A 14,711-nucleotide genomic window follows, 5' to 3' on the forward strand; every position below is an offset into this window, starting at 1 on the left:
ATTATATTTTTATTTCAAGCTTTTACAAATTATGTGAAAAAGATAAGATGGCTACTTATATTATAAAAGATTTTTTTATAATTTAAAAAATTAAAAAAAGAAGATACACATTTTTTTCTTATTTTAGATACACACATAAATATTTAAAAAGAAATTACGAAAAAATCCTTTTATTGCTAACAATAAGTCTAAATTAGTAAATCTATTCTATGTAATATATTTTATATACAAATTTATTTATTTCTATTTCGGTTTATACAATTTAAAATAATCTATAAAATTATGTTGTACATTACTAAATTATTTTTTTCCAAGAACATCTTTTCTATAACATTTCTATAATCCTACAACTGTTGTAGTATCGCATATAAATTGATTTTGAAATACATATATTTTAAAATCTAGTGCATAATTAGAAGATTATGTCTTATATGAAATAATTATGATTTTATAAAATTTGAGAAATATGATCAGATAATATTTTAGCAATGTGACATATTTGAATATGTTGAACGTATTCTGTCATTCAGATATTTTTCTATCTCTCTAAGATATACTTTGTTTCTGAGGCATATTTTACTGTGTAAGTTAAGCTATATACAAATCCGATATGCAATTAATATAAGATATATTATAAATAACAAACGAAGCTATTAGGTAGCAATGTTTCGTATATTTTCATATAGCAAATCTTGGTATTTACTATTTGCAATAATAATTTTACTGTTAATAAAGAGGAAACTAATCGCATATGCTCGCATATATCACTTACTGCATCTTATTTATACGTATTACTATTCGCAATAAGAATGGATAATTATTTATGTACTTCAATAGGGAGACTTACGTAAGAATAATTGCAAACAACGTCATTTTTCTTCAGCCGCGCGAATAATTTGCTAATGCACATAATCTCAGTTTAAAAATTTATGAACTACGGGATTCCTATATCGGATCCTATATTAGATTGGATACATATTGGATCTAATTAGACGTGAAAAAAAACGTTGTGAAAGACACTTAGCAATAAAGACACCTTCCGTCAAATTTTATGTACATATCGAGGTCGGTCATAAATACAGTAAAGAAAGTTGCGGACAAGATATTCATGGTAATGAAGGTGAACGCATGCAACTTTATTTTTCCCTTTAACCTTGTCTGAGGCCTTTCTAGATCCTTGTTGAGTCATTTTTCTTATATGTTACAAAATTTTTTTCGGTTTCGCATAAATCTATAAAATAATTTGCTTTCTTTAATTATTTTTGTTCACTTATATCATTCTTTCAAGGAATATATAAAATCACTGTTATCATATTTTATTATTGTTTTTCGCGATGTTGATTCCGTTATGATTCTATCTTAAAAATTGTTTTATATTTAAATAACCTATATTTAAATTAACCTTGTAAAAAAATTATTCTTAAATATGTATTAGATAATGTATAATATTAGATAATATTGCATTAATTATAAATTTATAAGTGTTATAAATTGATATTTAATATAGCATAATTGTTCACGCTACAAGCGCAATTTCCGCAGCTGCAAAAACAAACTATTATAACAGAATACACATAAATACTATGTTAATTATTACACTGATTCTCTTTCATATTTATTCTCTCATTACTTTTTCCCAGTCACAATTACATATTTCATCATGTGCGTTCATTTAATTTTTGTGATTTATAATTAGTAGATGAGAGAAATGACTGATTACAATTGATGTAAATATTTAATAAGTACAATTTAGATGGTCGAGCTTATCAATTCTATAAATATTCATTTTATGACGACGTCAAATGCCAAGACATATGGAATAATGATGATTTATATAATAATGTCTCATAATATACCGCTATTACATACGTGCGTTTCTCGCATTTTGTAGCTTTACGGGATTCTTATTATTTGCTTGTATGTATATATATATATACATATATTTACATGAAGCGCTGTTCCATGGAATGCTTATATCGTGAACATAACAAGAGGATTACATTCTTTCGCAATAATATATAATGGTAATCGCATATGCTGACGAGGTGGCTTCCATTCAACAGAAAAGTCAGTTATTTTCTCTATTACAACCATTTTTTCTTAATGAATCCTTAAGTAAATGCTTGTCTAGCAACGATATTAAAGTTCTAGACAAGAATGCACAGATTCTTTATCCTCTTATTTGTGTAGATTAATTGTTTCCATGACATTTAATTTTCTTATAAATTTTTATTCACGCTTAAATAATGTTTATTTTTCGTTTATCTTTAATATTTAATATTCTGAAGAAAAATAACAAATTTTCTTTTTTTAAAAAAGAAAAAATGTATGTATTGCTAAAAAAATATATGTACTATTGTTAAAAAGAATATTCTATTATATTTGAACAACTCTTTTCACAAAATTCTTCACTTATATCTTGATGTAATAATAAAGCAAATTTTTCATTCAGTAGTAATAATGTTATTACTACACCGTGATAAGAATAAAAATGCTTATAATTCAATATATCTTTTAATTTATTTCGAGAAATAGTATCCAACATTTTATATTATTATTACGAAAAAAGTTCTTTTCTTTTTGTTGCTCTTGGTTGGAAAGTTTTTATTACTTATTAACACGCATGGCTGTCTTTGCAAAGTTCCGCAAGAAGATATTTTATTTATTATCTTATTATATTTCTTTTTCTCTTTTTCCGTTAAAATTATAAATATAAAATTAAATTAACTATTACACACACTATTACACAAATTCCAATAAATTTAAAATCAATTTTTGCTAATTTATATTATTATTATTATATTTTTTTATATTTTTAAATATATTTGTGGAAAAAAATTTAAAAATTTGATATTTTATAATTATTATAATCATATTTTATGAGTAATTTAATTATAAATTTTTTTGAAATCTTATAAATCATTGATTTTTATATTAGATTACACTTGAAATATCTAAATTTGTATCGCAGATTTTTTATATTCAATTTTGTATTCTTTCAATTTTGTATTCTTTTTATATTCAATATTTGTATTTAATTAAGATCCATTTTGTTTCCAAATACTTCGATTTTTATTTGAACGCTTCAACGCGCTTTTTATTGAAGTAATTACATTTGGAACCGCTATAATCATTAATGCAAGAAATATTTTTCTTTCAATCCATATCGGCATTCGTGTCGGTATTTGTAAAGTTTTTGCTATTTGAATTCCTATCAGATGCTGCCCTCTGTTACACACTAGAAAACCAAACGTAAAACAAGCCTCCAGTTCGCAGGCGCATCTTCCGGTATATATACCGGTTCTCTGTCTCTCAACCGGGACGCATTCCTTCCTCGTGTCTCACTGATGCTGGAATCGTTGGTTCCTCGTCTCTCTTTCTCTCTCTCCCTTCTCTCTCTCTCCTCTCTCTCTCTCTCTCTCTCTCTCTCTCTCTCTCTCTCTCTCTCTTTCTCATTCCACCGCGCCCTTCTCTTCACCGACCTTCGTCCTTACCGTACCAGTACTTGCGTGGTAGCGGCCGTTTCCACAGCGACCCTACTACCTCACAACCAGTTCCCGTTACTGGTAGTCTGTCTGATACCTGATGCGGCAACAGTTGTTCCTTCGTTTTGCTTAGGCTGTCTGTCCGTTTCCCTTTTATTCACTGATCATTCTTTTTTTTCTTTTTTACTTCGCCGTCCCCTCCCTGCGAGAAGCGATCGCTCCGTTTCTTCTACGCATCCGCGCGCGAGTCTTATCCGAACGTCGTCCGTGAACGCCCGATAAGAGCGACAGTGTCAGGGTCAGTGTGAGTGGGGCAGCGCGGCGGCGTGTAAGAGCAAACGTCAGGGAGAGTTTGGTGTGGTGCAGTACGGGTGAAGGGGGGCCGGACCTCGTTTCTCTCTCTCTCTCTCTCTCTCTCTCTCTCTCTCTCTCTCTCTCTCTCTCTCTCTCTCTCTCTCTCTCTCCCGCCTGACGGCCGTCATCAGTCTCCGTCGACGAAAACATGTCTCTCATCGCCGACTGCTTTCGCCGTCTGACGAATAGCTCGTCCTGCAAAAGCGAGGTATATACAACACGTGCTGCTTATCTGGCATGCTAGTTGCGCGATAGTTGAGGCGCATGATATATCGGAGTACGGAGTAGAGATGTACGCTTTAAACGCTGCGTTCCTGAGGATCGACTGGCAGCCGATAAATTTTTCTTTCTTAGAGAAACGCGCAAAAATGCTCCTTCCCTTTAAATAATGATTCTTATCGAGCGTTCATTTTTAAATTAAGCTCCACTTATTCTGGGATTAAATGAGACGACTTATGTATATGTGAGAAGATTTCTATCGCTGATTTGTTTCGTTCCGATTGTGAAAATGTAGTTAAGTATTTACTACTTTTCTGTTAACAGCATCGCGGTATTTACTAATACTAGACTCTCGTATTCACTCTTCTAATATATGTTAATGTCTAAGATTTATCATTGAAAAATACTTGCATGTAGGAATGCGAGTGGCATATCACGATTTGTAATCAATCTGTCATTTTGTTGGTAGTCAACAACAAATATATATACGTAATGGCGTGCATATGAGAGGGATTGATGAATTTTAGTATCAGCGGCTTTATTGTTCATGACACATGCATTTTGACGTGACGTGTCGAGTGGCCTCAACTGGACGCCATTGAATATAAAATGGGTCACTCGAAGAAATTGTGCACGCGCACAACTCTGAAATCTGACGGCCTTGAACGTGATGCAGAGTGCAATTACGCGGTTACTTGGTCCGAGATAATCTAATGTTGCGCGACGTCACGTTTAATGTCACTTATTTGGTTGGCGAAGTCTAATGTGTATCGCTGTCATTTTCATACTTTTATAATTATCCCTTTATTTATTTTATTTTCATTTATTTATATAATCTTTTATTTATCACATTTGTTATCATTTTATACATCAGAGGATACATTAGTCTATGAATTGCAAATATTTGAATAAAATATTAAATTTGTAAAATGAACTTTTGCCAGCAATAAATATAGATATATCAATAATTATTACTCCTAATGTAAAATATTTTATTCGAAATGTTAACTTTTTCTATCTGAATTTATTTCAGCTCAAAGGCTACAAAGTTACGGATGTGAGCCGTACGCGGAAAATCGGTGTCGCCTGTCGAAATTTTCAGGATCTGAAACGAAAAGCATGTTCAAAATTAAACGTAAGTACATATTGATATATATCAATAGTAGACATTAAATTTACATGGCTTACGTTCATCTAATTTCGGACAACGATATGTGCATGCCGGAACAGAAGTCGTATGAATAATTCAACGCATTTTTACACAATGTAAACTGCGCGTTCACGAAAATGTATGTATGAATTATCGTGTAAATTCTGCGCATTTCCATTTATCGAGTATTTAGACAATGACTGCGTGGATTTGAACTGGATATATCTTTGAATGAATTGTATTGCTCGTCATGTAAATAAACAAGCTTTTATTTAAAATAATGGAGCAATTAGTGTTATTTAAAATGTTGGAGATACGTTCGAGATAAATTGAGCTATCCTCGACAGAAATTTCATATTAGAAAGATGAAATGAAATGAATGATATTTGTTATTTCTATTTCAAATATTTTTTGTTCGTATTTCAAATATAAAATATCCGCATTGTTTACGATAACAAAGTGATCGCGACACAATGGAGAGCAAAAACAGCGAAAGCGTTGAATGAGCGTAAGTCGATTCATCGCTGCTCGACTTACGCCCGTTAAATGCTTTGCAGAATGTGGAATTTGTCCTCGCAGTCGAAAGCATAAATAGTGCCCGGTGCATCTGCACTAAACGATCCATTGTCGTTTGGATTTACTTGACTGTCGCACTCGCTTCAATACGTCTCTTCCTCTTCATTACGCGCGCACTCAATCACTTAAACTGTGTCAAATAAATCCTGACTTCGTTCTTTCTTCCAGCGAGCTATTTTGCAATCGTTCACCGTCCGTGATGATTTTTAGTCGGTTATACAAACTCCCCAAGGTAGCAAGCAAACTGGAAATTGACACGTGGCATAGGTCACAGTGCTTACTTAATATAATATTGCGAAAATAGAAAGCCATTCTTAAACATGCACGGAGATGTGCATCGAGTAAGAATATTGTGTAGAAATTATGCAACCTCATAAATATACCTATTCTTGAAATATCACGTCATCAAGCGTGAAAATGATAATATAAAAATAACCAGCAAAGTGAAGTTTAATTATACCTTGAAAGCCATGTGTTTTACTCGAGTAATATCATTTTTACGTAACACATATTGATATCGTGTAGTGTGACAAAATATCTTCTATTTTAATTGTTGAGGAATTATTCAAATTTTTCTTATTCTCCTTAGGGCATCGTAAGGAAAAATTAATATTAATATGAATTAATATGAATATATTAATTATTAAAAAAATTGAAATATTATTCGATGCGTTGAATGTTAGGTCATGTTTCTCTCTTGTGATGTGATAATACGAGTGCTTAATAAAATTGCGATAATGTGACGAGGATATCGACGAAGGGATATACGCGTAAATGTATTCTGGCTTAAGATCAAATCGATCATACCGAGCACGTTTTTCAACGAATGCTCTTGATGTAAAAGAGACCGGAAACATATAGCATAGCCGGTGATAACATTTCGCGGGGGTAGGTTGATCCGGTTGCAGCGCGTCCTTGAAATCCGCATCCGTCCGCCCGCAACCGCTGGCTCTATCGAACCAGCCGGGCCAGGGACAGGAAGTAATCTCAATGTTAAGGTCGTGAATCCGCTTTTCGCGTTGGCTTAAAAGTCGACCCAAATAATTCGCTAGGCCAATGTCAACGCAACCCGACGCGAAATCGTGAACGTTTGCTTCTTAAAATTGTCAAATAAACTGTTATTAAAAAAGATTATAATTTTCAAGCCGTATTTTTTGCATTCAAATGCATTTAAAAATTAAATTAAACATCTCGTATTCTCACGCGACGTGTAACAGAAGTGTTAAATTGATGAATAATTGATAAGGTAAAATGTATTGATGTCGTATTATATTAAACATTAAACGATTTGCTCTTAGAAACAGTATTGTATCATAACTAATAATGATAATCTTAGCACGATACGATCAAATTATTTTTTTTCTTGATATCTGTGAGAGCTCGAACTTTTAATAATGTATACTCTGCTGCTTTGAGAAAAATTGATGGCTAATCGATCTTCATTCACTATTCGAAATCGCTAGAGAAATGTGAGAATGATGTCGTCATGCCCGAAGAAGCGATGTAAAAGTTATAAAAGTTGCGTTATAGAAACCTTGTATTTGGCCTTCGGAAAATTATTCATGGGATGAAGAATGAGAATGCATTATATTGTAGCCTTGACGTTTGTTTAAGATATCGAATATTCTCTCGTATTACTTCATTATTATTTATTCAATAGTTTACGGACGTTAATTAATTTGCGAGCAAAAAGGAAAAGCAGGACTCTTTCAATGCAAATACGTCAAACATAATACTTCTTGTCTGAAGAGATTGTCTGAGGAGACTTGATTAATTAAGATGGTAACTTGATCGATTCTGCATTTTTCTAGGTAAGTAACGATCCGGCGGAAGTGAATGTCTTTCTCTTGGACGGATCATTGATTGATGAGGAATATTTTCGCACATTGGAGCCACAAACCACTTTGATTTTACAGAAGCCAGGGGAAAAAGTATTGTCTGGTATGTATGTTATTAAATATAATATAAAGTTTTTAAAGATTGGACCAAGTAACGTGACTGAACGTCAACAATGACATATAGAAGATATTATGTGATGGAATATTTTATTTTTAACTATTGAGGTGACGTTAATTATTTCAACCGTAATTATTGTAATTATCCTGTGTCGAAGAAATAGATCCATGATTGAGAAGGTGATTATATGATAATCAAAGAATTAGAATTGATTGAAAAATTAGTCGCGTCGCGCAATTGCAGTTTTACAAAATTATTGCATATAAAATTTTCAAGTCTTAAATAATTTTATTTAGTTTCAAATTTTACTATTTTTCTAAATATAAAATTTAAAAATAAAAATTTATTATTAATGTTTTTTTGTTTCACATTCTTGTTTCTAAGAAAGGGAGAGAAAACGATCATCATTTTTAACATTTTTTGCAGATTTTTTTTACACGCGTATGTAGATTCTTGCAATCGATGCTTTTTTGCAATTAATTTCTTAATATTTTTGTTTATAAATTGTTTTGTATCTGTATATTTGTGTGTATTTTCATCATGTCATTCTTCTTGATACTTTTACCTTGTGCATCTATTATTTGATACATGTCGTAACTGAAGTACATTTCTGAAATATATTGGTCTTAAAATTTAAAACAAGTTTATCATACGATAATAAACGTATTGCATTTGGCCAAACGCCAAAGTCAAATATTCCGCCTTAACGTCAACCTCTTAAGGTTTGTGAATTTCTTGGCAAAGCCAAATGCGGCTCTCGAGATGGAAGAGGGAAATAGACTGCGATCTTTTCCGATACGCACGAGGATGCTGTGCGATTTTTTTTCAAGGACGAACGATTTCTCGCAGATGCGGACATTCTCTACGATGCATTGAGACGCGTGAACATCGATTTCCTCACCGCCGGCGACAGGGTGACGCAATTTCTGACGGAGAATCTCAAAGCAAAAGTCGCCTTATTGAACAGAGTATTGAACAAAGATAACTCTAAAACAGCACTCAGCTCAAGGGACGAGCATCCGGAGTGGTTTGAAGATTTAGAAACTAATTACATGACGAAGGTGAGTTTAATAAACGTTCTTGAAAATATTTTCGCTAAACTTATATGTAGATTTTTTTAACAATTGAAAATTAAATTTAATTGTATCAAAAGTTATTATATACGGACAAATTTAATTTCAATAAAATTTTACTTGCTTGTTTTTGGTTTTGTTCTTCTATATTGCTTTGCAAATATAATGAATATACTTGTTACTTGTTTTAATGCGTGTACATGCATCTAATACAATTAATTTTTTTTTTTTTTTTAATTTACAAGCAGTATTTTGGAGGAATTTATAATAACACTAAGATTAAAAAACGCAAACACTGAATTTTTATTTTATTTACAGGAAGCATATATGCATCGCAGATGTCAGGACAGAATACGCACTTACCTTTATAAAACGATCGAGCAGATAAAGTGCTCGGACGTGTTTATGAACGATTACAAGGCGAGGCAGCAGCTCTTGCATACCATAGCATTCTTTAAAATTCAGCTCAAGGAGGATCACTATTTCGGGTATTACTTCGACAGGAGTAGGGCGGAGACTGACTCTAAGGGCGACAATGACGAGACCGATTCCGGTCGATGTTACGAGCACTGTCCTTGTAATTTTGGTCGTATTAGTGATGAAACGTATCTCCGTCAACGATATATCCGTCTGCCTCAATCCTCGGACACGGACGCGATTGTCGATTCAGATACGATCGACGAGATAGATGCGAGAAAATTTCTCGAGAAAAACGCAAAAACGGCGAATGACGAGATACCGGAGAATTGCCCTTATCGTGTGAAATCGCGAGAAAAACAAATCGCCATTTGCGATAAAAACGGCGAATTTAAATGTGAGGGTCGATGGAATATGGATGGCTGCTCTTATAGTGATAGACACAAGATCAATCCGTATAGATCCAAGGAGGAACTTGCCTTATTCTCTACGTGGAATTTGGATCACAAGTAAGATAATATTATACATATATTTATACATATTATAATATTTGTTAATTTGGATTATTGTTATTCTTAGTGCCAGATTTTAAAAAATCATAAGTAAATAAGTTAATAAGTAAAAGTTCTTATGATAATTTATTTCTGGACCAATTATTGATATATAAAATTTTAATAATCGACAAAATTTTATCGCTTTTTATTTGTTACATTACGTTTCAATATTATATACAAAAATAATTTATCTATTTTGTAATAAATATAATTTTAACAATTGTAATGGAGGAATTTAACTGTTAAAAAAGTTGAATTGTAGATTTAAAATTATTTATCGTTTGCAGAATTGAAAGGTCCAGGACGCTTGTTCCGAAGTTGCTTCAAATCTCACAACAAGATACGATCAATGAACAAGACATCTATGACTGTTACGACAATCTGTTTACCGTGAAGAATTTAAGGCTAGTCCATATCGTGTGCCATGATAAAGGATCGCACAAATAAATGCTAAATCTGGAATTACAGATTTAATATATATTACGCTTCTAATAGTATTGATTGCATATGTGAATGCCAAAGAGTAACCATATATGAATGAAATGATGCATTCAGATATATAATATATAGAGCATCTATATGCGCGACTTTCTCGCATGTAGATCTCTACAAATGAGTAAATTTAATACGTTTAAGAATGTGCTGTTGATAGAATATAGATTTAGCAAGTATTAATGTTACACTATATCGTACTTCCATTGCGGCACAAAATAATAAGCAATAACATTTAATAACAGAATATCCGCTCCAAAGTTCCAAATATCTGGATCAATTTTGTTTTTGAAATATTTCAAATTCAATTTCTTAAGCAATAATTTTTTTAAATAATATTAACATGTCAATTGCATTTTGCTCTCATGATTATTGTATAAGAATTTAAATAGTAACAGGGTTGAGAATAAGACAAAAACTAGCGAAACGCGAGAAAGAGGACAGAGAGAGAGAGAGAGAGAGAGAGAGAGAGAGAGAGAGAGAACGCTTTTAAGTATTATTTAATATTACATATATAAACAAAATGAATCGGAAGTACTTACAATATCTTTATTATTTTATAAAACAACTATCCCAAAGACATCATGTTTTATTATTTTAAAAGTTATAACTATTTAACTATTTTTTTATTTAAAGAAACCATTTGCATAAACCAATTACGAATACAGGGTTGCGCAATGGAAGAATCATATACTCCAGCGGCTATAATGATTATCGAAGAAAAAAGCTGTTGTTTCAGATATATCTAGTTAAGCATTGAATATATTCAGTGCTCGTAGATAAAATCTATCAACAAGTGAGAGCTCTATCAGAATCACGTGAGATCAGAAATGAACCTAAGTGATAGGCTTCTGTCAGACTCAGGTCAGTTTAGCTTAATTCCTGATCTGTCCTGACACCGATAGAAAACCGATGCTCATCTTGTGCTCTACGAATTGTGAAGTAGACTATTTTTCAGATATATATTTTTATTCTGACTGCTCGATAAGAGACAAAAAACAAAGTTCTGATATATACATATACATATATCTATATATATATACATATATTTAGAGAGAAATACATACATATACAATATATTTATTTCTATATAGATATAAGCTTTTCACAATTTCCGCGATTCTATTTGTACATATATCAATTTTTAATTAATTTAAAGTAAATTATATTTTAACAAAAAATTGAAGTATTGTTCCTTAAAATGTTTTCTTAATATGTTTGTCTATTAATATTTTAATATTATAATATTAATATTTTTATAATTTGTAAAAATTTTATTAAATGAAGAGACAGAGAAAAAACAAAATAAAGTTCGAGACAAATTTAAATAAATTAAAAAAAAATTAAGTTTAAAAAATCGATAAAAATAAAAGAAAATTTGAGTAATATACATATATCTTTTGTATGTATTGTATCAAATAATGTTTTAGGAATTTCGTCATACATGAGAAAAATAGTTACCAATATGTAACTAAAAAAAATTATACGAAAATACTTAATGTTATTAATTTTTTTATTTGAATTTCTTATTTTTATTTGTTTTGTATATTTAATTTTATGATAAATATATAACCGCAAGTTTCGAAAATCATAAACGTGCGTCATTAATATGATAGACTGATGTTCTGAAAATGTAACGCAAGAATGTAATTTTATATTCTATACAATATTTATATCAGTCAAATTTATTATTCTAGAGCATTTATATTTCATTATACTTATTTATATCACACACTACAGTTGTATTAAATATTCTAACGTATGTTATCACAAGGAAAGATAATATATCGTTCCTGATTTAATTAAAGGATTTGACTGCTTCGCATACATATTGCGTGTATTGTTATATATTGTTGTCTACAGGGTGCAAAGTTATAGAAGCAGTTGTTGTGGCTTTGACCAATATACATCTTACTCTTCTGAGTAGACTTCTGCCATTCATATCGCTTCCAATATTTAAAATGAGTATTGTATATTATGGTAGATGCATCAGCAAATGAATTTGAGTTTGTATAAAATGATTAAATGCAAAATTTTAAGGTAATGAATAATTGAGTACAAACGTTTATAAATAACTGTTTTAAATTATTTAATAATATCTGAAGATATAAAAGAGAGAGAGAGAGAGAGAGAGAGAGAGAGAGAGAAACCTACAAAAATAAAATAAAACATAATATTATTATTTCATATAACTTTTGTAAATAATATAAATACATTATTTTTTATATACGTTACACAAATAAAAAATAGATCCAATAAAATCATTCACTGGTGCACCTACCTTATATAAAACTACGATAATATGCAGAATTAAAACAAAACAGAAAATTAATCTGGCTGCTATTGAAAATATGAAATAAATATTTTTCTATTTAAGTTTGTTAAATGATGATATTATAAAAATCTCAAACATTGTTCTACATTTTTTGTTTATGGTTTTTCTTTATAAACATTATATACGTATAATGGATTTCATATTTTCGATAGTAATGCGAATTCTGCGATTATTCGTTTAAGCACTTTATTCTGCATACACATACACTATTTTGACTGATTTATTATTTACATATTACAGATGATATATATTTTTTATCTAAAAATAAGTGAATCGTTGTACCGCCGTTAATTGTATATTTGATAATTTTATCTCATTGTTATCTAACGATGTTGATGGTAAAGCGTGTCGGAAAGTCTAAATCTTAATCATACAACTATATTCATTAATTTCCTGTCATTTTAATTTATGATTCGATAAACGTGTCTGTTTAAATTTTGTTTATTAACTGAATCATTTCAATGATGTTTAAATAGGAAAATCAATTTTCCCTAAGTAATACAGGATAAAGATGCCAAAAGTGGAATATTTTGTTAATTTAAAACAACATGATATTTTGAAAGCAGAAATTAATAATATCAAAAAATTATCGAATATTATGAAACTAATATGAATGAAAATTTATTAATTTATTTATTTATTAAACAATTTTCTTATAACTATTTTTTATTATACATCACACCGATTATTCTTTCTTAGAATTTTTTACCTTTTCACAATTATATTTTAGAAAACTTAATGTTTTTTAAATATTTTTTCATATTATCTAATACTCTTTAGTTGAAATATATATTATATATGAAATATAATATAATATTTTAATAGAAGATAGCAAAATTTATAAATTTTTTTTATAATTTTACAAAATATTTTACATTTGTACTCTTTTTTAACAAATGCATTTTTACTATCTTTTATTACTTTTTGGAGTAATATTTTATATCAATATGTATCTTTTAAATTCTATAAATATTTTTCATATATAAATAATACAACGATTTCAAACAAATATTTAATTGATAAATTGAAAAACAAATAATTCATAACATAAAATATAAATAGTATGTCTGTTCCATATTTCCTCTTATATTGTCTCTCTCTATACATTTTTCATCGTTTTTGTTGATGAAGTATTTGTAGGCAATTTGAGCAATTTGGCTTGTTGTTTTCGATAAATTTTTAATCAATGTAGTTGGGTCAATGCAGTTCAACAAAGTTTGTTGTTCGTTATATGATAGCGACATATCGATAAAAATTGGTATCATTAAAAGACAGTTTCCCACATGTATTAAGATATATATTAAGATATATATTTTCTTAAAAAAAGACTTTAAAACTGAACCTTTTTTTAAAACAGAGATATCTTATGAAATTCGAATTGTTTGTATTAATTTTTTATATCTGTAAATGATGACTGATGTAACTATAACAGCTTTATTTTCACCGTGAATTGTTAAATGTTAAAATTGTAAAGAGCCATGTTAAATGTTAATTAATGTTTAGCACATATATTCGGAGTTTATTTGGAATTCAGATAAGAGTAGCAAGGACTCTTAAAATAGAGATAGGTACCGATTTTCTGCCTTTTCTTGTCATCCATCAGAGATCTACATATGTATTTTTGAGATATGAATAAGAAAGGCATATTAAATGTTGAAATTATTTTGATGTGTTTAAAGAATATGTTATAAAAGATAGAGTGAGAGAGAGAGAGATAGAGAGAGAGAGAGAGAGAGAGAGAGAGAGAGAGAGAGAGAGAGAAAAGAAAATGTAATATATTCATCATTATTATTCCAACATTTATGTGTTATAAATAATTTTCTAATTTTTTGAAATATGACATTTTAATTCTTTTTTATTGTAATGTGTAACATAAGTTATTTTGAAACAAAAAAAAAACAAAAGAAAGATTTCCATTATGGTTTATCGGTGTAGTTGTATTGTGGAGTAACCGGAAACTGCGTAGAAGTGCAATACTTCTATATATGTAAAACAAAATATATGTTACATGTAGGTTACATGTAAATACATTATTTTTCAATGTACAAAGAGAACTGCGTATTCCACTTTAGAAAAATATATTTTAGGTATGAGACAAAA

General features: G+C 29.9%; 1 protein-coding gene across 1 annotated transcript; it reads left to right on the forward strand.

The window, feature by feature from the left end:
* The first annotated feature begins 3,402 nt into the window (after window positions 1-3,402).
* Drep4 (DNA fragmentation factor-related protein 4) lies at window positions 3,403-14,711 on the forward strand. Its single transcript, XM_011645157.2, has 6 exons — window positions 3,403-4,047; window positions 5,092-5,193; window positions 7,596-7,725; window positions 8,590-8,801; window positions 9,132-9,739; window positions 10,072-14,711. The coding sequence occupies exons 1-6, from the start codon at window positions 3,988-3,990 to the stop codon at window positions 10,229-10,231; spliced, it is 1,272 nt and encodes a 423-aa protein (XP_011643459.2). The 5' UTR covers window positions 3,403-3,987; the 3' UTR covers window positions 10,232-14,711.

Source organism: Pogonomyrmex barbatus, unplaced genomic scaffold, assembly GCF_055798465.1.
Source record: "Pogonomyrmex barbatus isolate J1 unplaced genomic scaffold, ASM5579846v1 scaffold17, whole genome shotgun sequence".
Classification (NCBI taxonomy): Eukaryota; Metazoa; Arthropoda; class Insecta; order Hymenoptera; family Formicidae; genus Pogonomyrmex; species Pogonomyrmex barbatus.

Coding starts and splice junctions, on each gene's coding strand:
- Drep4 (XM_011645157.2), top strand. CDS start 3,988: ATGTCTCTCATCGCCGACTGCTTTCGCCGTCTGACGAATAGCTCGTCC. Junction 4,048..5,091: donor GCTCGTCCTGCAAAAGCGAG/GTATATACAACA, acceptor AATTTATTTCAG/CTCAAAGGCTACAAAGTTAC. Junction 5,194..7,595: donor AAGCATGTTCAAAATTAAAC/GTAAGTACATAT, acceptor GCATTTTTCTAG/GTAAGTAACGATCCGGCGGA.